Consider the following 27109-nt stretch of genomic DNA (forward strand, 5'->3'; position numbering starts at 1 on the left):
AAGTCAAAAACTGTCTGCGAGTGAGGTTGCACAGTGCTTAATGTTTGTTAGCAGGGAACATCTTGTTTAGTTATGCTGCTGGATCATAGGCTTGATGGAGACACTGTGCAGTGCACCAGGGCGAGTTTATATCAAAACTGTTGGTCAGACTGACTGAGAGCTGTCAAACTAAAGTCAGAATAAATGTCTCAGTTGTCATGTTTGCATGCGCAAGCTCAAAATAACCAGCTGTTGGTTATTATAGCTGCACTATCAAACAAAATGCATCTGTTTTATTAACAACAGAAAACTGGCAAAAAGTCTCACAGAAAACCTTCACAGAAGAGTGGAAGCTTTTATAGCTGCAAAACTGTCACTGTATTTAGACAAGACAGGACAACTTTATTTATACAGCCTATTTTTGCAAGCAGTTTGCCTCAAAGGGGAGAATGTAATGTTATTAAAGTCCCTTTTGGTCCGTTGTTCCAATACTTTTGTCCATATAGGGTATCTAGCCATGCAGATAACTTTGTGTTGTTACAAGGTTTTGAGATATCTGTCTCTGACTTTTCTGCCTTCAAACCAACAGAGTGGATGTAAATCACTCAATTTAAAGGGGCATGATTTTGGTGTTAAATTGCCATCCAAAAACAGCAATGCCCCCAGTATGAATCTATTAGGGCACTTTTGTTTACATCTCTTATTCCATCATGTCTTATTCACTAACAGACCACATCATATTGCAGTACAAAAGTATTTTATTTGGAATAGCAAAAAATTAGGGATAGTAGGATGAGGCTCGTGTTCAAGGGGATGAAATAGCTCAAGGGGAAGGGATGAAAGAGGGAGGGAGGGAGGGAGAGGGATGAAAGGGGAAGAGGAAGTCATGGCAATGAGTGAGGGCCTGAAGGTAGCTGTGCCAGGAACATTAGGAAACCCGTGGATTGAGATTCACGGTGGGGGTATGTCTAGATGAGCATTTCTGTTGATCATTCCCCAGTCACTTACAAGAGAAGAAGACTATGCAAGTATAATTCTTCAGTGGTATAAAGAAACTGGAGCACCATCTGGAACCCATGCAAAGGAAAATGTGCAGGATCCCTGCGGATTGGTCAGCTGGGAATCTGGACTGGGACCTTCTTGCTGCGAGGCGGTTGAGCTGACTCCTGGCGAGCCCTGCAAGCAAGGAGAAACCCACATATATAGGATTGTACAGGTGATAGGCTGGGTGAAGAACAGGTGATTAGATGAGTGAAGCACTGGTGGTTGAATTAGGGGGGTGCAGGTCTTGTTCCTAAACGTTTGTCATAATAAATTAATTTATCTCTCCATTGTGTTTAAAAAAGGGCTTAGAATGTTCCAAAAATACTTATATAATGCAAAAAATACAGAAATGTCAACAGTCTTCATAACATCTATTTCTTTAGGAAAAAATAGTTGACCAACTACCCCATATTCCTGGAGAACTTCCCCACTGGATGCCCCGAGAGACTTGGTTGTAAGCCTTCTCCAAGTCCACAAAACACTTGGACTGGTTGTGCAAACTCCCATGACCCCTCCAGCACCCTTGCAAGGCTGTAGAACTGGCCCAGTGTTCCACCACCGGGACGAAAACCGCATTGTTCCCCTTAGATCTGAGAGACCTTCTGACTACAGCTGCAAACAGCTGCCTCTGCAATGGCAGCATGCTGACACTACTGGTACCAGGTGCATTTGTGGACACCCTTGTGTTCAAACATGGTGTTAGTTATGGACAAACTGTGACTAGCACAGAAGCCCAATAACTGAACACCAGTCAGTTTCAGATCAGATAGGCCGTTCCCCCCAATCACACCCCTCCAGGTCACACTGTCATTGCCCACGTGAGCACTGAAGTCCCCCAGTAGAACAATTGAATCGTAGGGGCATCTTCCAGCACCCATCCCAGGGACTCCAAAAAGGGTGGGTACTCTGAACTGTGCATAAGCCTAAACAAACCCGATCCTCGACCTGAAGACGCAGGGAAGCAACCCTTTCGTTCACTGGGGTAAACCCCAATATACAGGCAGAAAACCTTGGGGCTATAAGTAAGCCTATTCCTGTCCTCTGCCTCTCACCAAAGGCAACTCCAGAGAACAGATGAGTCCAACCCCTCTGGTAGTTAATGAGATGTCTGAAAGTTTCTCAGAATAGAGCGAGCATCGTCACCACTGTACTGTGTAGCTGCAAGAAAACATGATTAAATCCGGTGGAGCAATTGCAAGGCAATGCCATAGCTAACCTGAATGCAAGAAAATTGGCAGTTGAGTAGCCGAATAGCTCATACTTTACTATGTGTTATTATTTCAGTAGTGTACTAGTTCTACTTTGAATGTGAGTCACATAAGTAATCTTAACCAAAGTTTGATGATGTTTCACCTTTGAAGCATTACTTCTCTCTCTGTATCCACACTTGTATTGTGTTTGATATTAAGCTTCAAAGAGCACACAAAGACAGTACATAGTAAATGCATGATCTTTGCACACATGTTTACAAGTAGCAAGATTCTACTGGCACATATAATTATACATACTTTCAACAATATAAAGAACACATTTCTTTCTGAAGGGAGTTTTGCATACTGAATGTCTTATTTTATACAGACTCAAATGTATGGTTTTGCAGAAGTGTTACAGAAACAAAACAAAACAGGTGCACAGTGCATCAGCAGGTTTGCTGAAGACTGTAACAATAGAATTCCTCCGTGCCTGTTATCTCTGCATGCAGACACTGGCAATGGCCACTTATATTTTACTTTACCATTAACAGCATACACCTGTATGCCCGCCCAACACCCAGTTATCAATCTGTTGCCAGTTAGCATTCAATCATTTCCACAGGCCTGAATAAATGTATCCCAGGTCAGACATATCCAGCATTGAGAGCATTTCTTTGTGTCGTCTCAGCAAGTACTCACCCTCTAAATAACAATTCCTGGCATTGCTGAGGCGTAAGGCTGCCAAACAATTTCCATTTGCCGTTGTTTGATAGGTGGATCCAGGCTTCTCTCTAGGGCTTTCTTTTTTTTACATTAATTTGCCATCCGTGGCTGGGAAAGTGACAGCTGCCAGAACCTGAGCAGAGTCTGAATCCTCCCTGATTATTGTTACTCTTAGAGCAAGAGCGGGGTGCCTGTCTCTCAGCGTTTTTGGCAGAAGGAGCGAGCAAAATCAAATGCAATAAAAGCATGTCTGGATTAGAGCTTGTTAAGCAAGAGAAGAGCCTTTAATTGCTTAGGCTTTGTACAGCTTCACAAAGAGCCGGCATTGCTAATCTGTAGCTCAAGGGTGAATGTTTATGACGAAACAAGCAAAGATGTAAAGAGAGGTGGAGGAGAAAGGAATTTCATGAAAGAGGATTTCAGCAGAGTTGGTGTCAGAGACTCACACAGTTTCAATTAGCTACTGGCAGATTGTTTAATTTTTTTTTATCATGACATAAATGTGCAAGTTTGAGTCTGGATGGCTACACTGCATTAGTAAGGACCGTGCTTCAGTGGTTTATAAACTTCAGACTTGAAAGCTCTTGAAAGGGTGCCTTGTTTTCATTGCTTTTGTTATGTCAGTTATGTATCAGTTATGATAACACTTTACTGTATTGTACTGTATTGAAGTAATAGTTGAGTTTTGGGAGCCTTGTGACAACTGACAGGGCAAAAAGCACAGGTCCAGATTATAGTCAAATGAATCTGAAAGGGAAAACAAAGGTAAATGCCAAAATTATCACCTGCACTCCCTGATGTAAACATCCCTCACAGCTTGCAGAACCACTTCCTCATTCTGCTTTGTGGCACTGTATATGTGTTCAGTTTCCCTGTGTGAAGGATAATCGGTAACAATTCAGGTATGCTCACATTTGGTTTAACCTTCAAAAGATTCATATATTCTGAAAAAACCACCACCATAAAGACAAGAACATGCTGCTTGGTCCCACAACATGGAACATTTACATTTAAAAAACACATGGACAGAACTGTTGACAAGAGCATTGTTCTCTGCAATTTCTGCAATGAGGAATTTCTGTACCATCGGAGTACTTCAAGCCTGAAATGTCACCTTAATGCAAAATATTTTGTAGCGAACACGAGGCCTGAGTTAGCACAGCCCCTGATGCTAGCGCTAGCAGCCAGTCTCGTCAAGGCACACTAGATCAGGCATTCAGACTCAAATTGAGCAAGTCTGACCGACTAAGTAACCCCCTTGCAAAAATGGATTGCAATGGACTGCAGACCAGTTTCAGTAGTAGAGGTCAGGGGGTTAGGAGAGGCTTTCTAGATAGCTTCTTCTGACACAACTTACAAGCTGTCATTGGCTATTTTGGGACATACAGTATTGGGGAAATAGAGTTGACATTGAAGGGACAGTGAATATGTTGATTTGATTGATTGATTCTGAAATGAAAGAGATATTGAACTTAGGAGTCAATTAGTCCCTCTCTTATTTGCCAAAATTCATCTGAACTGGAATATTTTTAAATACTTTCAGAGCAAAAATTGATGTATGTGATTAATTTTGATTATTAATCACAGGGCCCAATAATAAATAAGATTAGATTTTTTTCAATGGCTTGACAGCCCTAATTTTAACTACAAATATATATCTGTTCCAGTAGTCTCATTGGATTATTGATTTTCGGTGTCGGCTACATATCGGTTGATCTCTAGTTTTAGCAGATTAGCTAGTGTAGCTGCTAGCTATCAATAAGCTAAAACCTGAATGAATCGCATTTATGAACCGCAAGTGAAAGAGAGAAAGGCGTTAGCGATTTCACGGTTGTAGCTCACAGCTTATCTTCACCCATGAAAATCAGTTCTTTTTCACCAATTCAGCTTAATTCAGTGGTCAATCTAGAAGTGGTAAACTCTGCAGCTGTATCTGATCATATGTGTAGAAGTCATTGATGACAGCTCATAGATGTATAAGAAAATCACACAGTAAGTGGATGTTTCCACAGACTACTACTACTTTTTCAATTCGCTTTATTTATATAGCGCCAAATCACAACAACAGTTACTTAACTTCAAACTTTGTCAGTAGATTTTTACATGCACTGTAATCCTTCTCTGCATTTAACCCATCACTGACTGAACACACACAGAAAAAGGAGGAGTGGACTGCCATGTCAGGCGCTTTGCTCAAGTAATCACTCAACCTCCAAGGGTGGAAATTGAACCAGCAACCCTCCAATCATAAGCCACTTCTCTAACCTCTACGCCACAGCTCCCAAAAGTTGTCTCATGGCATGTTCCAGTTAGGTCAGGTCTAGACCAAACTCTTTGATCTGGGTTTTGGAGAGACCTGACAAGAAAAACTTCTTTTCAGAAGGCAGAAACCTCAGAGCAGACCCAAGACCTCAATGTTGGCGGCCATCTGCCTTGACCAGCTGGCCTGTGAGAGAGAGAGACAGAGAAAGAGAGTTTGTGTGTGTGTGTGGGGGGGGGGGGGGGGGGGGGGGGTACATAGACAGAGTTGCATGCCAACAGCAATAACAACAGAGTACTGGAATGACAGTGACAGTATGAACAATAATAATGATGATAGTAGAAGTAGTAATGGTAATAGTAATAATAATATTAATCCAAAAATATAACAGGTGGTATTAACAGTTGTCAGTGTCAAGCAGGACCACAGCAGGAGGTCCAGACACGATAGGAACCTGGGCGACGAGAAAGCACAAAGACTCCGGGGAAGAAATCAAGGTAGTGCATTGCGTACATTGCACATGCATTGATGGGACATTAATATGTGTAGAAGAGTTAGAGGAGGGGAGTGGTGTCCAGACGTAGTTTAAACAATCAGAATATCTCTCTATCTTGAATGCCTTTATATGCACTTGAATTAATGTACGTTTAGTTTTTCAAAGCAACTAAGTGTGAATGGGGTCAAAAAGTATGTATGTGTTTATATAAGAAGACCACAAATCTTAAGTATGGTCTCTGAATGGTACCAACCCACCAGAATTCTTCTAGAACCTCACCATCACCCTGTTTCACACATTATTGATGAGTTGCCCCACACGGAAAGGAAATATATGAACATATATCCAAATATATGCAGAATATATGTTGTATGTATGTATGCCATATATAGGGTCATATATGTGCATGTATGTGGATATATAGAAAATATATGTGTCATATATGACTTATCCACATATATGCCACAGTCAGGTGCATACATAATGTCTTATATATAGGTCATATATCAGATCAGAATTCCTTTATTAATCCCTGGAGGGAAATTCTTGACTTTAAAGTCTGACTTTACATAATGCCTATATCTCACTTTATTTCCAAATGATGTAATGTGCATATATGTTCAAACAAAAATGTATTTATGATTGTACTTATTTTAAGTCAATGCAGATTGAGGTTTGCAGAAGAAAATTCAGTGTATAAAACAATAGCTTTTCATTGTTTGCATGCAGCAGTTTTTAAAGTGGCCTCACACTCGATCATCTATCATCAAATAGATCCATACTGCGGCGACGGGCGAAGTACCGATTCATAAAACTGAACCGAGACACCTGGCTCAAAACAGGGCTCCAAAGTGTAATGTGGCAGAGTGGGGAAACCGCAATGCATTGTGGGCTTTGCGGGCAACTGAAAAGTGTGTTTACGCCGGCTTGTGTTCTGTTGTTTTGTTTAAACAACCTAAAACACGGTGTAAACATGCTGTGTTGTTAACTGACGCAATCGTTCACATGATCGATTTTTCTCATTTCCAACGTGAAAGCAAAGCCAAGGACCTCAGCTGATCCTGGTGTCTCCATGCAACTGGCCAATGTTTACATTCAGGAAAGTTTTTCCTATTTTTTGCTGGAATTTTGCTACATCACGGCCTAACAAAATGAGTTCATTACAGTAAGTGGACTATAGAATATTTTATGCAACCTAAGATCTCAGTGTTGTCATATATTCCCACCAGCGTATGATAAAGAACATTTTAAAAAATGTCCCCACATTGTTGGCAAAACAGAAGTATGCTGTTCAGTAAGAACGTTCATTCTAGGCCTTGAAGACACTATGCATAACAGATTTAAAGGTGCAATTACTACATTTTTGGAGCTTTCAACTACATCTCATATCTGTAACAGGAAGTGGAATATGATTAAATAATCAAACAACCTAATGTCTGTACATATATGCACACATATATGCACACATATGCTATATATGTAAATGTATGAGTGCATATATGGATATATATGTACATATAGCTGAAAGACATATATGTTGGGGGGGGCAATTTTGAATATGTGCATATATGTTGGAAAATATATGTGGCCTAGATAAAAAACATATATGTTCATAAATTTTCTTTCTGTGTGGAGCTGGAAACTCTGAAACAATGATTGTGATTGTCTCATTTGTGGAAAATCACTAAGTACTGTAAAAAAAAGAAATTTAAAGAAGTGGAATATTTATACAGAATGATGAGCAATATCAGCTACAGACAAGTGCAATCATAAGGAGCCCCTGGCATACTGCAAGTCACTGCAAAAATAACCTTTCTTTCTCTGATATGAATTGTTGGTGCTCTCTGTGCACATGTACACACTACAAAGTTAATATTACTTTTTATTCACTCCATCAGTGCTTTTTACAGCATGTCTTAGCATAGCTGTAAGAATATTGTAAAGCACTTGAAAAACACAAATCAAGTAAACTTTACATGTAAGATTCACTTTGACATACTGTAACTCCCCATGTGCCTCCAAGAACTGTGATGTGCATGCATACACGGTCTGCGTTCAGGCATTGGAGTACACTATAGGGTGGCCCTTGCACATGTTCACATGTGCCATTACTCCTCTCATCTTCTGATGGAAAAACAGACAGGCAAGTCCCTTGGAGCAGAGCATCACTTGTCTTCTCTCCGAGCAGCAGATCAATGCATCTGCCCTGATATAGTCTAGAGCTGCCTATTGATCCACTCTGCCTTGTCTTTGTCCTTGGTCGTTATGGAGATGTGAGAGTGACCTTTTCCAGAGGTGTCAGAGTGGAAAGGAGGCTATTTAACAGCTTTCAGATGAATAAGGGCCATGGACACTGAGACTGCTTTACAGCTCTGTGTAGAATGATTTCTTTGAGTCAACGCTGACCACAAACACCGCGGTGCCTTTGCTGTGTATACATCACTACTCTGATAGCATACATGTAAAATTCACTGTAAAATACTATAACTATGCTTCCAAGCGCTTGGAGAAATGTATTTCTATTATGTTTAATAATTTTTCTCTATGTCTTATGAGAGATCTAAAGAAGAATGTTGTGTTTTCATTGTAGTGACACTCGCTGTTGTAGTGTAGCAACCAGTAGTGGTAGCACAATACAGCAGTTTTACCAGTAGTTCAATGCAGTTTTTTTCTATTCAGTTTATTTATATAGCGCCAATTCACAACAAAAGTTAGCTCATGGCTCTTTCCAATTAGAGCAGGTCTAGACCAAACTCTTTAATTAAATTGTAATACAGAGAGCCCAACATTCACCCTTGAGCAAGCACTTGGTGACAGTGGCATATAGTTGCTATATTAGTATTAATATTAACAGGGGTATTGGAATTAGTAACTGCACAGTAACAATGTTTATAGCAGAAGTACTGTAGTAGTCCATGCAGAAGGAGAAGTATTAGTAGCTATAGTCACGTACTGTAGTAGTAGCAGTAATAGTGGCAATAAGAAAATCACCTGGGGGAATAGTAGAAGCAGTGGTTGAAGAGGGGGCAGTACCAGCAGTATGGGTGTTTGTGGTAATGAATAGCAATAGTAAATCTAGTTGTTTTAATAGTATGTAACCTTCATCGGTTCCAAACAGAATATTTGTGCCAAAGGTGACTAAAATATACAGACTGTATATACTTGCTTTTTGGCATGCCAACAGAATACATTTTAATTTATTTGCTGCATATGTCTATGTTTTGACAAGAGCGAATCAGCTGTGTATACCAAAACAAAGTTTGTTTTGTTGGTTTTGAGTATTGATTTGGTGTTCAGTTTTCCATTAGCCACAGGGAGGATGGGAGACTGGTTTTTGGATATAGTGTTGGTGGCCTATACCTGCTATTATTAAGATTGCATGACTGAGTGTCCCTCACTGCGGGTGGTAGGGGCAGGATCAATACGATGAGAGAAATTTTAAAGTGGAGACAATTTTTGCTACAGGCAACACTGGATTAAGGGCAGATTAATATTCAAGAAGAGTGAATCAATTCTGCCTTGTATAAAGATTTCAAAACATGCCACAAATATGAAGTGTTTATTCATGAACTGGACAATAAAAATGATTCTTATGACATTTCTCTCAACCACAGGAAAAAAAAGCAGGTATAATTTTGAAACAATTTTACATTCATATTTTTATTTTATTTTTTATTTTAAGGACTTTTCTGATGAGAAATAAAATTTAGTATATATTAGGGTCCAGTAGTTAGTACATTATTTTAGCTCATGATCCACTGATGAAGACAGTGGGATGTGGTGGGAAGCCAGAGAAAAAGCTAGTAAAGACTTTGTTCATACGCCTATCAGCCATAACATTAAAACTATCTGCTTCATATTTTATACCTCTGACCTCTGAGTCTGCAGGCCGTTGTTGTGGTCCTTAAGACACGAGCTGAGCTGTTTTCAAAGTAATGCACATTTGCACTGCTTCCTTTTGACTAATTTTGTCTTTGCATTTATACAGTCTCACTCTCAGCTGCCTTATTTCCATTTCAAAACAGTAAGGGGTGTGAAATAAGCACATCCAGGTTCCTACATTCTTAGCATTTAGCTTCTTAAAGCTACAATTTTTCATTTCAGTCAAGGATATTATGTTAGACTCTGTCATTATTTCTGTTCTATTCCAGTTTGGTCTATTCTAATCTCGTCTAGCCCGGTCCAGTCTATTCAACTTTATTTTCTCAAACAAACAAGAAAGATGTAGACATCACTCGTCTGCATTATCTTCCAAACCAAAATTTCACACACACTCACACCACCTGACCCTTTCACAATTGCAGTTACAGTTTGTCAGAAGCACATGGCCATGATGGCCTGCTGGTATCCTTTCAGTGCTTCAGTGTCTGCTCTAGTGCTGCACACACAATAAGTGGTCAGTCAATCTAGCCGGAGAAGCTGAAATCAAAGAAATCCTATTAAAAGGCACAGAAGGAGTTTGCTCCTCTTCTTCCTTTCATGTCTGTTTTTAGTTCATCCACAGCAAGACAGCTGTTTGATCCAGATGCTCCAGACAGACAGTGTAAATGCTCTGTTTTGTTCATTCAGGAGACAAATAAAAGGGAATGTTCCAGGGGTCAAATATAACCCCTCTATAGAGGACTGATGTTGGTTGCTTAAATACCTATATGTGTATGTAAGGGGGGCATCCAGACATCCAGACTCAGACTTTTATTTCTTCACCTTCATGTTTTATAGCTGTGAGTGCTTATTAAGTCAGAAAGTTCTTTTATATAGTGTAGTTTTCAGCTGAAAGATGCTTAGAGAGAGTTGAAAAATAATCCAGTGATCAGACTTAGGAAGCAGATGGTGGATCCTTTCGTCCTGGTCGTCTTGTCTCCCACTGTAAACTCCTGAAACGAAACTTTAATGATTTGGATTTGTATTGGACTCATGGTTTATTCAAAGGGAGGCTTAAATTCTGCTGTGGCTCCTTGACAGCCCCAGGGAAAGGCATCAAAGTGTCCCTGAAGGTGCTTTGCGTTTTTTTTTTTCTTTTCATTTTTCTTCTTTTTGCTGCATCACAAAGACTAGAAAAGTGCTGCTCATGTGAAGAAAAAGCAAAGGGAAGCAGGAACATTTTTACAGATGAGCATTTAGCATGGGCTGAATCTTGAACAATGTTGTCATGCACATCTTAAATTATTCATCTGTCAAATATTTTTAGCCAAGGTGCAGGTCTTTACCACTTTGGCAGCTCAGTGCATAAAGGATAATTTTAATAATTTCAATGCAGGGTGTTTATTACCCTGGTGTTTGATACCGTGTTGGCTGACTGTGTTGTAATATCAGTTTCGTTTCATTACTTCTCAGTGCAGACAGAGAGAGAGAGCACTGCTCGGTACCACAGTCCAGTCAGCCCTGTCTCCCAGAAATGAGGTTTATGTATTATGAAAATTATTTTCCCAAGTATGTTTTTGTGACAGACATTATTGCTGCCTGGATTATTTTCAGAAGCAATCTGGAATGATATATTCAAGAGAAGGCACACAGCCAATATCTCCAAAACTGTGGCACACATTTAAACAATCTAGATGGATAAACAGCATTACCTTGTCCTTGTAATTTATGATGTTTACTGCATGTATGTTTCTCTCTCTCTCTCTCTCTCTCTCTCTCTCTCTCTCTCTCTCTCTCTCTCTCTCTCTCTCTCATTCTCTCTGTCCTGTCTACCTCTTCTTCCCCCCTTCACCCGGCCGATTATCAGCAGGATGATTCTCTCTTGCAAGCCGGGTCCTGCTCAAGGTTTCTTCCTGTTAAAAGGGAGTTTTTCCTTGCCACTGTCTTCTTGCTCTGAGGTTCAGGCTCTGTGTCTCTGTAAAGCATCTAGAGACAATTTTGATTGTATAAGGTGCTATATAAAATAAATTGATATTAAATTACAGGTAGGAGGAAAAAAATGCGTTTTGACTTTGGGGTGAACTGTCCCTTTAAGGTTAAGCAAAGGTTGTAGTTTCAGTTAAATGTTAATTGATATTTTGTGCCTCAATCACTGCATTCTTCTTTTGTATTAAAACAGATCACGATCTGACCCCGTCCTATCAGGATACTATAACTAATGTTATTGAGTGTTTCCATTCTTACCAGCAAAGCTTTTCTATTGTTTACAGAAACTCACAAACCATTTGAATTCTGTGTAAATGACCTCATGTGATGCTGTTCAGCCAATCAAGTCTGTGCACTCTCTGCACTGAAGTGTACACACACACACACACACACACACACACACACACACATAGAGACAGAAGTCAACAGTCAGGCAAATGAGTAAGAGAAAAGTAATTTTGCATTGTTTGCTCTCAAAAGAGAAAAGTAGAAAAGAGAGCTTTCAGTCGGCGATGAACAGACTCTAACATGTTCATTTTCCCCACAGAAGTACGTCTACGTCTATGAGACTGTGATGATTATTAAAAGTGCTAATGTAAAGTGCAGAGAATCTTGTGAGCAAACATACCCACTCAACTGAACTGAGGTCACAAAAAATTAATCATTTCACCTGATATTGAATAACAAGTTCAGTAATATTACATTTCCAACCTTTTCTTAGTCTAAGTGGACTTTGGATTTTAAATAGCCAGATAAGTACAGTACTGAACGATAGATAGATAGAAATGTTTTGAATGGAGCACGTCTAAAAGCATCTTCAGGATGTTATTGGATGACTGTAGGCTTTCAAACCACCTTTAAGTATGGATGTTCAGGTTTCTTATAAACTGAGTGTTTTTGAGTCTTCATCTCACATTTTGCACATCTTCATTTCATTCTTAGCACATGAGGATGAGTAATTTTATCTTCTGTATTTGTTCCAAAATTCATGTGAAGATGTGAATAGCTGTAGAGGCATATTTGTGCATGTCTGTAGCCTTATTTTATTCTGTTCTGAATATTTGATATTAAGCTGATTGTCAATCATTTATTATGGTTGAGACAACAATATTTAAAAATTATTTTACCACACTTTGATGAAGCTTGGCTACAAACCTAAAAACCTGAAACCTAAAAGGTTAGTAATGATGAAGATAAGTTATGATTTTATATCATTTATGAAACTGACCCTTTCAAAATTGACTGTACACATTTAAGTGATGAAGTTTATTCTTATTCTCTTTTTTTATAAAGTGAAGTTGAAAGTTGTGTTGTTATTTGTTTTTAATGAATTTACTTAATTCTTAAGTGTGAAATTGAAATAATTTAAATTATTCATGTGAACAGCAGAAAAACCACAGGCTAAATATCAAAACACACTGTTTGTAACTGCAACAGCATCATTTGTCAGTGTCCTCCTTTCAAATCCTTTTACACAGATATTCATATGAGTGTTTTCTTATCTACTTTGATTAGGTTTAGGAACGAAACATTTCTGCCTACAGTCGGGGTACAGTTGTGGTTTGGGATTAGGGATTTGGATGGGAGAAAGATTGTGGTTTAGGTTTGGATAACTCTTTATTAGGTTTAGAGGACCATGACTGATTCATGATTCAAAGAAGCGAACGTTAACTCAGGATTAGCAAAGTCGCATGCTTTGTCAACCCATCCAGCAAGGTTTTTTTTTGTGTGTGTGTGCGTACGAATAGAGAATTCCCAAGAAAATTGGTTTATTTGATCATGTAGTACGATGTTGATGATGTAAATTCTAGAATCCAGCATTTTTTGCAGAATGACACGTACCATAGACTAAACATCAGCATAGCTCAACCTCACTTTCATTAATTTTGACCAACCCTATAATATACTCAAAAAGACACTACAACTGGACATAAAAGAAAGAACAATCTTAATGTGACAGATCTTGGTTAAGAGAACTATATTTCGGTTGTTTTAAACATTTTTAAGTTGTCTCTCCCATTCTTGTGAATGTGATCGAGGGCACCAACATCCACTTGGACCGATTAGAATTTGGTGACCAGAGGTCAAAGATTACTGTGAACTCACAAAACCTTTGTGGCCATAATTCAAGAATTTATACACTAATTACAGTAAAAACTAGTATTCACATTTTCAGGTTGGTTGAAGAACCCTTGACCACACCAACACACTCAAGAACAGAAGAGTATTTTCAAAGCTCTCTTCTCCTGCAGGATCTGTCATGTTTCATACACACATCTGACTTCCTCTGAGCCAACATGCTTTTCATCTCCATTATGTACATTACCTTTCACGCATTGTAGCAACAAGGTAATGACAGACCTCTAGTCAGTCATTTCAGAATTCTCTCTCATTCATTGTTTTTCTTGTAGATTTAGCTGCCGGTGTGCCTGAGCAAAGAGCCGTTTGAGAAGCGCAGTGCTGGGTGGCAAGTGACACAGTTACTATAAACCCTGATTGTTTGAAGCAGATAGCTATTAGCTGGCAGAGAGTGGGAGCTATTATAGTGGAAATGAGGCATTGTTAAAGAAACACAAGACTTCCCTCAGTGGATGATAGCCTACTGAAGGGGTCTCAGATTAGATCTCACAGGTGCACTTGGGAGGAGAGTACTGATCATTACGTTGGGAGAATTATAGCGGCTCATCAGATTCTCCTCAGGAATGAATATTAAGTCTTATTGCGAGGGAGGTAGGGAAGGAAGAATCCAATGATGTGAACAATTTACAAGAATTGTTTGGGTTGTACTCTTTTCAGGATAACGGCGCTATTGCACTTCTCCATATAAAGACATGGTGAAGGGAAATATGGCTAAAATTCAGCTTTGAAAGACTTTGCTTTGGGGAGTGCAGAACTGTGTGAGTGAAGGTTCCTGTCTCCATCCAGAAGCATGAGACATGTTTCTCTGCCTTGATGTCAGATTACAGTGAAGCAGAGTAGCAAACAGGGAGAGATAAAGAGGGTGACTGAATTTCAGATTTATTTTCTGGCTATGAAGTTATACTTTCTGCTGTCAAAAACACTGCAGCTCTGTGAAATAAAACTTACATTTCAAGAGAGATAAATAAGTGACAGTATTGGAAAAGCTACTATTTCAGTGATGATCTCTTCTTTCGACTGAAAAACCAGGGTAGTATATACAGTATATACACATGTGCTCAGCTTCTAGTGACATGTAATGAAATGAACACTTCACAGCAGCTGAATTCAGCACTAAATCAGTAAAGTCATGTTTTTTTGTGTGGTGCAGCATAATGTACAATTGCTCTACATATTTTTTAAAACAATATTTATAATAAATAATAACAATAAAGCTTTTCCTGGAAAAGAAAATTCATCTGCTCTTCACTACTGCGAAAATTTCCAAGGTTGAATTACCAACTCGGCAAAGTGATCATTTTCCTTAAGACATTTTCCAAAACACCCCTGGTTCACTGTGTGGCAACAGCTCAAGGTAACTCGATAAATTTTAGATTTGTTTGGTAATATGCACTCTAAAGTAAAATGTGAACTAAAATGATAAGAGCTAAAAACAACACCCGAAAAGCAAATTCCAAATGTTCTTCGATCATGTTCCTATCAGTTAAGGAGCAGCCGAAAGATCAGGCCTTTTTTCCCACCTGGCCTCGAGCAGTTCATACTTCCGTTTATCTTATTTTGGTTAAATTGTTCTTCTCACGTCAGAGTTGAGCCAAAAAGCTATTTCATGCATTCAGCTACAAAACGCAGCTGCTTGGCTTTTAACAAATACTAGAAGACAAGATCGTATCAGCCCTATTTTAACTTCTTCAGCAGTAACCAGTCAGTTAGAACTAATTTTAAGGTTCTTCTGATCACCTTGAAAGCACTTCATGTTTTGGCTCCCAGCTACATTGCTGAATTGCTGCTCCCCTATGAGCCAGGGTGCAGCTTTAGATTCTCAGGAAGGGCTCTGATGGCAGTTTCTGAGTCTAGCTTCAAGACTAAAGTTTAGTGGGCTTTTGCAATCTGGAACTACCTGTCTAAGGACCTGAGGCTGCAGAATAGCATCTTTTAAATCACTTCTTAATACTTATGCGGGGCAGCCGTGACCTAGAGGTTGGAGAAGCGGCTTGTGATCGGAGGTCACCGGTTTGATTCCCCCAGGAAAAATTTGGTGGAGTGATTGGAAAAGTGTAGTGGAGTGATTAATGCAACAAATGCTCCCCCCTCCATTAGCCGGCTGGTGTGCCCTTGAGCAAGGCACTTAACCCCCGATTTGCTCCCTGGGCACTTGATGCTGCCCACTGCTCCTGTGTGTGTTTCACTGCATGTAATTTGCCGGGTGTTGCATGGGTCAAATGCAGAAGTCAAATTCAGTGTGTGTATGTAAAAATATATATACTGTCAATAAAGCTGATTCTTCTTCTTCTCACCTGCACTCTGACTTATTTCTAATATAATCTGATTTATTATTAGTATTTATCATTATGGTTCTTTATCTGACTTAATGATAATGTGTTTTAATCCTGTCTTATTTCTGTACAACACTTTTGAAAGGTTTTGTATAGATAAAGTTTATTTTTTTCAGTTCTTATTTTTTATTATTATGAGTTGGCTTCTGCACTATTATTGTAGTTACTCAAAATCTAGTTTTTATCATTTAAGTTGATTATATGCTCACATGGTGCACTTTTCTTAATAATTTTGTGTTTAATTTAACACAAACGGGTGACACAGAGGACCAGGTAGGTTTATAGTAATGAGCTCAAGACACAATATAATGAAGCTGCAATGATGTCTTGTCATGCTGCACATTTGCTGTGGGGTCTGTACCTGACAAGTAAAGTAAAGGATGTGTCCATCATAATGCCCATAAAATATAAACCATTAGTGAAAAAATAGAATAAAAACAAAAAATGCAAAATAATTGAAAACAGCCAAATGTCTTCAGTTTCAGACAAGGCTATATATACCTTTATTTTCCAAATTTCAATGGTTATAGATATTCTGCTTCCTATATAGCATGATTAGGTTTGTAGAATATAAAAAACAATGTATACAGAATCAACTTGGAAAAGGTAGATGTGATATGATATACTGAGTCCGACATTGTTTGTTTCCTTTTAATCAAATTCCAAATATCTTCACTTATCATAAAGGTATTTCTGAGAGGCTGTAGCTGACCCACGAACACTGCAGGCCAATCAGCATGTTAAGCCACCAGGAATTCTTCCAATGTCTGAAGTCTTGTCTTGGCATGGATTCTGAGACCCAGGCTTTTTTGTTAAAGCTTCCTGATGCCTTCATCTGACCCTGCTTGCTTTAGACATATTCTGTGAAAGCTAAGTGGTTCATTGATTTTGTTTGATGCTAAAACTATGCTAAAATAGTCATTGATAAAACAGCAATAAAGTCTTGTGCACTATTTCCATTGTTATCTTTCAATACACAACAAACAAGCTCATTGGCCATGTTGGAAAGTCTTTAAAACAAATCAAACACAACACTGTTTGGAAAAATTTTAAATCTGGGTTTGCTCCATTAGTGGAAGGATTTGAAAATCTATTTTTGAATCAATGTCAGTCAGTGAAAAAAGGAAAGAAAATTAAGAAAAGAATTTGTTTTCACTGTCAACTAAAAAGATGGTATATCACGATGTTGGATATATTAGATACTGGTAGAATAAGTCTACTTTTACACGTGATGTTTTTTTTTTTTTTTACCTTGAAGGCTTTTTGGAGTGTGTTGCTGAGATTTGTCACTAGCTGGTTATTTGCTGTACCACCATTCGCCATCATTTGAAAGTGGAAATGGCAGTGTGTTAAATGGCTGTCTTGATGGAGCCAGAGCAGAAAAGAAGCAGGAAAATGAAGCCAGAAACCTTGGCAACGGCATGGCCAAGTATTTATTGACTTTGTGGTATGAGTCAACACCTATCCAACCATATCTATGATTCTCTTTCATTGTCTTTCAGTCTCTGAAGATGGTCTTTCCATCACCCCAGGGGACACTCCGGAGAGTGGGGCCAGCATGTACCCCACCACCCAGGACATGGGTAGGAGGCTTCCTGTGGTCACCACCGTCCCATCTGTCCATGTCCCCAACCATCATCCCCTCTACAGGGATCCCCCGAGACAACAGGTCCTGATCAGTCCTCAAAGTCAGCCCAACTACTTTGAAGACAGTGGAGGATCCAGATCACACCCCAACTCTCAGCCCACCTTGTCCACCTCAACATCCAGTGATAAAAGGGCTTCAGATGAGAGCACTCACAGCTCCAACATGCAAACAGCCCTGCTAATGCAGACATTAGCTGCCACTTCTCACTCTAACAGCCTTGTTCCAGTCACCAGCGTGGTTTTCAAAGATCCAGAACATGCTACCATGATCCCCTCTGCTGCTACTGCTGCAAGGGAGAAACATGAAGTGAGGCCAGAGGAACCTGGACTGACACAGAATGTGAGGGCCAGCAGTGATGAAGAGGAAACAACAACCAGCATCATCACCACCACCACCATCATCACCACCATGCAGAGTCCAAGTAAGAGCACAGTCTTGATATTAATTTTTAGACATACCACGCAGCATAAGAATTACATACCTATGTGTATGTGTGGGTTCAAAGGTGAGCTAGGTGTGATGGGAAACTAGAAAATATTTTTTTTTCTTTACTAATGTCTTCATTAATTCATTTGTTTCTGAAGGTAGATGAATTAGAATGATTAGAATTAGAACGGGAGGACGAGCCTTTAGCTATCAGGCACCCTTACTATGGAACCAGTTGCCAATCTGGGTTCAACAGGCAGACACCACCTCCACTTTTAAGACTAAACTTAAAACCTTTCTGTTTAGTAAAGCATATAATTAGCCTCAAACAAAGTGTGTAGGGCTGACAGGTACAGTCACTTCTTGATATATAGCCACAGGTACAATAGGGCTGACTAACTGTTAATCTTTAATCTCTATCATAGCTATGCTGCTATAGGCCTATGCTGCCGGGGGACACAAACATGATCCACCAAGCAGTTCTCCCACCTCCCCAATACCACCACCATCTCTACTCCCCCACCTCCTCCCCTCTGACAAACCCAATGTCTACTGTCAACATCTGCCCATGTTGTTCTTCTACGTCAGGGGTCAGCAACCTTTGCATTAAAAGAGCCATTTCGCCCGTTTCCCACCAAGTTACAACCCACTCAGAGCCACAAAACCTATTTGACCACTAAACTGAAAGTAACACCACATATAGTTTCCTTAAACTTATGCTTTATATATAAGTTAAAGTTAAGTTAAGTTAAAGTTACATATTTTGTCATTGGAGGGAACTCACTCCAACGAAATTTGTTCTCTGCATTTAACCCACCCAAGTGACGTGCACACACACACAGCAAACCCGGGGCAGTGGGCGACCGCGTGCAGCGCCCGGGGAGCAGTGGGGGTTAGGTACCTTGCTCAAGGGTACCTCAGCCATGGACACCGGGACGGGGAATCGAACCAGCGATCCACCGGTAACGGGTCCGACACCCTAACCGCTGATCCACGACTGCCCCCATGCACCGTTCCCGGCAGCGCTGCAACACCGGGTCAATGCGTGGAGCGAACGGAGCAAGCCCCTTTTTCGGCTCCCAGTGCTAAAAATCCATTTAATATGCTGTCCCCTTATAGAGGACGTATCAGATATTAAACTGATAAGAACAGATACTACACTATATATGAGAACTATAGTATGTTACTTTTATGAAATCAATAAACTTTAAACAGAAAATGACAAAATTTTTTTACAGCACAAAACACCTAATTCTTTTGTACTTTGAGAGAAAAAGACACTGGCACTTATACATTTATTTTCAAATAAAATAATATATAAATATATTAGGGCTGTGGAAACATTAATGTGTTATCACATTAGGGCTGGGCAAGTCCACGCTTAAATTAATTAAAGCTGTCAATTGTTAATTTTTATTTTATTGCGCATTAACACAGTTTTTTAGTGAGCAAGTGAGCAACGGACTTTAAAAATAATTATTATCATAAAAACAACAGTGCAATAAAATAATTCTCTGCGTTAATTAATTATCGAGTTAATGCATACGTGATAATTATGCGTTAAATTGCACAGCCCTAAAATATATATGAAATAAAATAAAAGAATGTTTGCTAATTTCTCACCACACGTTAAGCATACCGGTAAGCCAGTTTTGTCAGCAGTAAAACCAATCGAATCTGTCCATGAGGCACTAAACGATGTATTTTCATCTACAATTTTTCTCTTCTTTGATTTGTCCACTGCTAGCTTACCGGGGGCCAAACATGAGTCACTTATTTGGCGGCGAAACGTGTCGCAAACAGAACGTGACGGATATTTTGATCGACGAAATATTAAAACAAGTTTTACGTTAATGTCACAAGGGCACCCCAGTGTCCAAAGAAATAACTATTACAACTGTAACCTACTTTTTAAAAGTAGTCAATTATATATAATATATAATAATATGTTCTTCTGGCATATGATTTACAGGTTCAGGTAGTGCTTTTATTTTTGAAGGAAGAGTCCAGAAATGGTGTTGCTGTTGGTATGCAGACGTTGTTAAAGAGTGCTAATAAACGGACGCAGGTTACGGTCGTTCATTCAACGGAGCCTCCGTGTTTCATTTTTATGATAGCAAGTATAGGCGTACATATAGATCGCTCGGTTGCACAGCGAAAAAAACACTGAATGACTAGAATGAAATCAATTTAAATTAAGTGTCCATTATTATATTCACATCATTTTTTCCCCAAAATATGTTCGCCCTCTCTTAGCCACGGGAGCCACACAAGAGGGGTGAAAGAGCCGCAGGTTGCCGACCTCTGGTCTATGTAGTGCTTTTATAACTAATTTAAACAACATATGAGCTAAAAAACAAATACATACAATACATAGTCTCCCTTGTGAGCTGGGTCCTGCTCAAGGTTTCTTCCTGTTAAAAGGGAGTTTTTCCTTGCCACTGTCTGCTTGCTCAGGGGTTCAGGTTCTGGGTAAAGCACAGAGAGACAATTTTGATTGGATAAGGTGCTATATAAAATAATAATTGAATTGAATAAAAAAAGGTTCCTTAACAGTTTTATAGTTACTACTATACTTTCAATTCATGGAATTTTACAAAGCTTTGTAATTTTATAATAAATTCACACATCATTCAAACCTCATATTGTTTCAGTGACCAGTTAATTGAAACAATAACCAACACCAACAGGCTGAGATAGACATATTTTGCCAGTTGTGTTTCCTCAGATGGAGTGACACAAGATGGATCAGTTTTAGTTTTTGAAATGACCACAAACCACTGTAATCATCAAAACATCAAAAGCAAGAAACAACCTGAAAGCAGTTTTGACCACCACTCTGTGTGGCAGCCTCTAACCCATTATACCACAATTTGATTTTGTTATTTCCCAATAGCAAGTCCAAGTGTTTTTTTTATTTGTTTTTTGTTGTTGTTGTTGTTGTTGTTGTTTTTTCTTTTCTCACTTATTGAGGAACGTGGTCCTCAGAAATTGTGCATGTAAGTTCTTGAGGCTGCTCTTGTATAATAAATTATCAAATAGTTTCAGCATTCTGCATACAATATACATTGTATATTTTGTGTTCTACATTTCATTGCGGAGGATCTCAGTTAGTGGAATATCCATTTAGTTGGTCATTATTTTCCTCCTTGTTTGCTGTAAATCATTTCCATATCTTGAAAAACTATATTGACAAAAATCTGCTGTGGACATTAAGATTAATATACCGTGTTACTCATTTTAAAATCTCATTTCATATTGTATTCTCTTAGTTTGTGGGAATTTCATTCAAAATTTTCCAGAATTGTCAGAATTTAGATGCCAGCTGTTTTTGACCTCCAAATCACTACATCACTAATAGGTGGATGTGTGTCACAGTGCAATCAAGAGTGATTTGGATTAATGAGCAGATGTTTCGCCACATTTGTCTCACAGTTGTCAACTTTCATAGGGGTTAGCCCACACATTGTAAGCATATATCCCTTTACATATGTATGTAAATGTATGTAAAGTGACAAAGAAAAAAGAAAAGAATAAAATCACATTTGGAAACTAAAATGACATCTTTACATATATCTTTATCTTTACATTTTTTTGTTCAACACCACAGCAGCTCTCCTTCCTATTACACTTTTTCCAAAGCATGTTTTTTCTCTTTTGAGCGCACCCATGCCGTCTTCACTCTGTCAACTAATATCTTCTCTATTTGCATGATTCTTGATCACACAACCATGGGACTGAAATAAATTACCACAGCATCAGTGCATCACTAACCCTTAATCAAGAGATCCAAACAGGGACTGCAGAACCCTGAGATAGTTAGGTATAAAGAGAGGGGATGGAGCAAATAAATATCAGGCTGGTGATTTCTTGGTGGACTTGCAGGTCAGGAAGAGTAAGATAGGCACAGCTTGATTAATCAGCTCATCTGTGTGCAGGAGATGTCTGGTCAAAGAACAGACTGGCAGTACTGTACACTAAATCCCACTGTGGCACAGACATCCTTTCAACAGTGCAGTAATAAAGCTAGAGTGGACACTACCTGAGATGAAGGGCCGAGGGGACACAGTCGGGATGTTCTTCTTCATAAGGAAGACCAGCAAAAGTTTACTTTTTAGCTCACAGAGAGAGAGAGAGGGAGGGACAAAGGTGGTGGAGAACAAACCCCTGAAGGCCACTAGGAAATATTTTGTCCTCAGCTGTCCCATTGCAGGGCTGAGCTGCTTGGCAAAGCAGTCAGAGAGGCAGAAAACCTTCAAACAAAGTGTCTATGTGTGTTTATAGCAATGTCTGTACTTGTACAGTACGTGTATAGATTTTCACTGACTTATGCTGGTTTGACCATCTTGGCTTTTCTAATACCCCTTTTATATGTGACTTTTGACATATATATATATACAGATCTGGCCATTTGATCTGAATCAGGTAAATCTGGTGTAAATGTCAGTCAAAATGCAATGGGATTAGCTGTACCACCTCTGTATGCGTTTTTGGCATTTTAATCGTCTCTTTCTATCTCTGTGGACTAGACTGTAGAAAGGCTTTTAGCTTCCAACTTCAAACTTAACTATGTTTGAAGTTAATGTAAATCTATGTAATGTCCCCAAAAGTGATGGAAGCATGACTGTGTGTGTGTGTGTGTGTGTGTCCTTACTGGTTCCAACATGCTGCTGTTTGTCCCTGCAGTTCCCTGTCTGCTGAACCTGACTGGACCAGAAGGATACATAGAGGCTCCACCACAGTCCAGCTCTGCTTTTCACTCCACTTTGGACTGCAGCTACATCATTACCGTTTATATGGGCTTTGGAGTGGAGGTCCAGGTAAGAGTTAGACTAACATCCATCCAGCACACATCATTTTCTTGTTCTGTTTTCAGCAAATCTAATTTTATGGTAAACTCACGCTTAATAAACTTGCCACTGTTTTCAGTGGCAACCCTAAATTTTTTTTTAATAAGGGTGGTCATATGGGGCCACTCAAAATCTTGGATGATTGTATTTACTGCAATAAGGCATTCAGATCTCTATGATATTAAAGGAATACTTTAGTTTTCATATGACACAAGTTGAAAGTGTTGGAAGGAAGCTAGTCTCCACCAAAGAATCAGCTGCTTTTTCAGAGTTGGAGAGTGCGCATGGCTTCACTATTAGGTTGGGATTTCTAGAGCAGCCTGGTCTCAAAAGGCCAATCAAAACCGCAGTGTTTTCAATGTCATAGAGAAAAAAAATGTCAGGTGATGTGTAATATACAGTATAAAGTGAGAAAGTTCGAACATACAGGAGGACGTTGGCATGGTCAAACAAACAGGATTTTTACCCCCAAATAAGTTTTTGAGTATGTACATCTATTTACTGTTCTAAAACAGTCTTGCTGTCCTTGCAGTGAGTAAACATAATCATCTTTTTTGATTAGTAAATTATATGCAGACAGTTTAATATGAATTACAACAACAGTATTTTGCCTTTTACCACATAAAGACAGTTTCAAGTACCTGGGTGTCCACCTCAACCATAAACTGGACTGGTCACATAACACAGATGCCCTGTACAAGCAGGGCCAAAGTTGCCTCCACCTTCTGAGGAGACTGAGGTCCTTTGGAGTGTGCAGGCCCCTTCTAAGGACTTTTTATGACTCTGTGGTAGCCTCTGCTATTCAGTATGCTGTGGTCTGTTGGGGACCGGGCAGCACAGACCGGGACAGGAAGAGACTGAACAAGCTGGTCAGGAGGGCCAGCTCTGTCCTGGGCTGCCCACTGGACTCCGTGGAGCAGGTGGGTGAGAGGAGGATGTTAGCCAAGCTGACATCCATCATGGACAACACCTCTCATCCTCTGCATCAGACAGTGGAGGCTCTGAGCAGCTCCTTCAGCGGCAGACTGCTACACCCTCAGTGTAGGAAGGAGCTACAGCAGGTCCTTCATTCCCGCTGCTGTTAGACTGTATAATTCTATGGTCTAGTCCTCTTTCTTCCCTTACGAGGACTTGTATATAGCTTTATAGTGTACTATTTTTACTTACCTTGTATATTGTTAATTTATTTTACCTCTACACTCTCTTGTAACTGTTTTTGCACACTCTTTGCTTTTTGCACTCCTCTTGCTGTCCTTGTGAGCTGCCACAACAGGTGAACTTCCCCACTGCGGGATCAATAAAGTTCATCTTATCTTATAAAACTCAGTAAATCTCTCCTTAGACTGGTACTAAGCCAGAGAACATTTATTTAAAACAGTGTGTCTTGAATGTGATGCTGAAGCACACAATACGCAGCATGGAAAGTAATTACATAAAGTTATTAATGTTAATAACTAAATTTGCCGTGACAGGAAAAACGTATCTTAAATTGTCTTATATACTAAAAATGGACATATCGCAGCAGCGGGACAGTAGTGTATGGTTGAATGATTTTTTTAAAAACTTTTAAAAGCAGGTGTTTCAAGCTACAGTAGAACCATGTGGTTTAGTGTCCAAGTGTCCAACTGTGTAGTGTCCAACACTGTCTAGAAATGTATATAAAAATTTCTGTCTGTGAGAGTATGATTTAGAATATGATTAGTGACTATGGACATATTGTTCAAGCATTTAAATGGATTAACTTTCTAGCAAGGTGATGTGCTGACATCATAATAAATTAGATTAGATTAGATTAGATTCAACTTTATTGTCATTATACATGTACAAGTACAATGCAACTAAACGCAGTTTGGCATCTAACCAGAAGTGCAATAAGCAGTAAGTGCCAGGTATACAATAATTTACAGTATGTACAGGGTATGTACAGGTGTCTATGCTATAGATATACTATAAACATGATGTACAGATTGTTGTCATAATATACAGGGTTGATAAGTACTATGAACATACTATACAGATGGATATGTGCTTAAATGTGCATCCAGTGTAGGCGGAAACTATAACACAATTTACAAATGATATTTACAGATGTTAAATTAACTATAAATCACTAGTGCAATGGACAATATAGTGTATACAGCAATAGGCAGTAGGCTAACTATATTAACAGTGAGGTAGAGGAACTAGTGCAACACTCAGTACGTAGTACTCAGTTAGGATAGGGTGGTGTAGTGGAGTGTGGTGTAGGGTGAGGGTGTTGTGGGGGGCATGTGACCTTTGCCAGGCTTAGTTTTGTATTTATACAGATACTATTGTCCCTGTGCATGTAATGGCTATGGACCCACACTGACATTGTCCATTTGTCCAAATCACACTGATCATGATGTTGGTCAATTGTCTGAGGGATGCCTCTAATTAGCATTTCAAATTTTCATCAACAATACTACTCCAGCCATCTTTGGGCCGGCAGAGTGGAGATGTACAGCTTACATAGCAGATGCTGAGACCAATTTACTGGTCATTTTAAAAATACAGTTCCATTATGTCTTCTCGCCTCTTGTTTGGCAGATGATAACATTTCATGAAGCTATAACTTGATCCGATCTTAATACCCTTAATACTTTGTACATAAACTACTGATTTTTTCATCTCTGGCTATTATATTAGCTGGCCTTTTGTATGGTCTTGAAGCAGGTTTTTACTCATTGTAGTTTGACACAGTGACCTGTAGGTCATTGTTCACATCCTTGAAAGCATTTGCCAGAATTTTTCTGTGCGTTATCACACTGAAGGCATCTAGCTTGCTAAAACCAAGGCAGTTATGTTCTATGAAAAGAAGGAGATTAATAGTCTGATATTACAACATGCCAACATGCCAAACTGCTGATGTGGTCCATGATGAAAGTTTGACCCTGCTTTAAAGGAACTGAATTGACAAAAAGGAAAACTAATAAGATAAATGCTGCCATCATTACAAGCAAGAGGGGAACATTTCACTATTCACTGTCCTGTTTACACTGTCCTGTGTAAACATAATGGACAACATTCAACAACATATTCAGATTTAAAACAAGGTTTAGTTCCTGTTTTGTTTTGTAGTTCTCTTCTCTCGTGCCTTATTTACCTTTACATTTCCTTTGTCTGTTTTCCCTCCAGTTTCGATTGCCTGCCCCACCCTAATTGTTTTCACCTTTGTCTAGTCTCCTCTGTGCATATAATCTGTGCTGTGTCAGTTCGTCTGTGTTGGCTGTGTTCCTTGTGGTACCTGTGGCTCCCTGTCTCCCGGCTTCATTTTCGTCATCCTGCTTCTGCGTATCTCATTGTGTAGCTGATTACCTTTTGGACTCCTTTTGTTGAGTTTCTGGATTTTGGTTATTCTACTTAGACTGTTTTATATCTGGACTTTCAGCTACTTTGAGTTTGCCTACTTCTGTTCCCTTTATAAGTCTATTGGTATTGGTACTATTGGTAGTTGATACAGAGACGCTTAGCGCGAAGCTGAAAAGAAGTCAAGATCCAAGGTGTTTGACCTTGGATCATCTGCAAAAGATCAAAAAGCGTTGCACACAAAGACATGACTTAAACAAAAATTTTGAGGCTCATCACAAAGCTAAACCTTTGTGATATTTTTAAGTGAATGGTTTTTCCATGTAGTATAATTTCCCATACATACAATTTCCCATTTGTCAGATTAATCACATCTTGATCCTCTCCATGTTTACAAGCTTTTTACCCAACCTTTGACTGTGGCCATTTCAAAGAGCTTACACGATGTAGCCTACAAATTTATTTCAAGCTCACAGAGGGCCTTCGGCAAGATTAAGGACGGCAGTGCTGTAGGAACTGGAAATGGCAAAGCAGGAGAAAAACAGAAACGTGGTAGAACCAAAAATGAATCAGCTCATTTTTCTGTAGATTTTGAACTATACGACTGATTGTTCCTGCAACATTTACGACAACCCATTCTTGTTAAATGTGTCCTGTACTCTGCTGTGTGATAGTAATAGTGGATTTGTAAACTATAGAAAATTGTTGTTTTAATGATTGCTTGTAGATACATCATACTCTCAGAGGTTATCCTCCCAAGAAAAATGATAGCAGAAGGTGTTTCAGAAAATGCCCCAAAGTGCCATGTTGTTATGTAGACAGAGTCCTCTGAGTAAATTGTTTT

The 27109-nt window shown here is 39.2% G+C and overlaps 1 protein-coding gene and 1 non-coding gene across 2 annotated transcripts in view; one reads left to right on the top strand and one right to left on the bottom strand.

Moving 5' to 3' along the window:
• sez6b (seizure related 6 homolog b) overlaps window positions 1–27109 on the top strand; it is a 186924-nt gene that overhangs the window by 50338 nt on the left and 109477 nt on the right. Inside the window, exons 2-3 of the mRNA XM_046388115.1 lie at window positions 17517–18083; window positions 22775–22908. Of these exons, the coding sequence (XP_046244071.1) occupies window positions 17517–18083; window positions 22775–22908 (701 nt within the window). The remainder of the gene's footprint in view (window positions 1–17516; window positions 18084–22774; window positions 22909–27109) is intronic.
• On the bottom strand, window positions 19089–19272 carry LOC124059996. The gene has a single exon (XR_006843479.1). It is a non-coding gene; the product is annotated as a U2 spliceosomal RNA (small nuclear RNA).

Source organism: Scatophagus argus, chromosome 5, assembly GCF_020382885.2.
Source record: "Scatophagus argus isolate fScaArg1 chromosome 5, fScaArg1.pri, whole genome shotgun sequence".
In the NCBI taxonomy this organism is placed as follows: domain Eukaryota; kingdom Metazoa; phylum Chordata; class Actinopteri; family Scatophagidae; genus Scatophagus; species Scatophagus argus.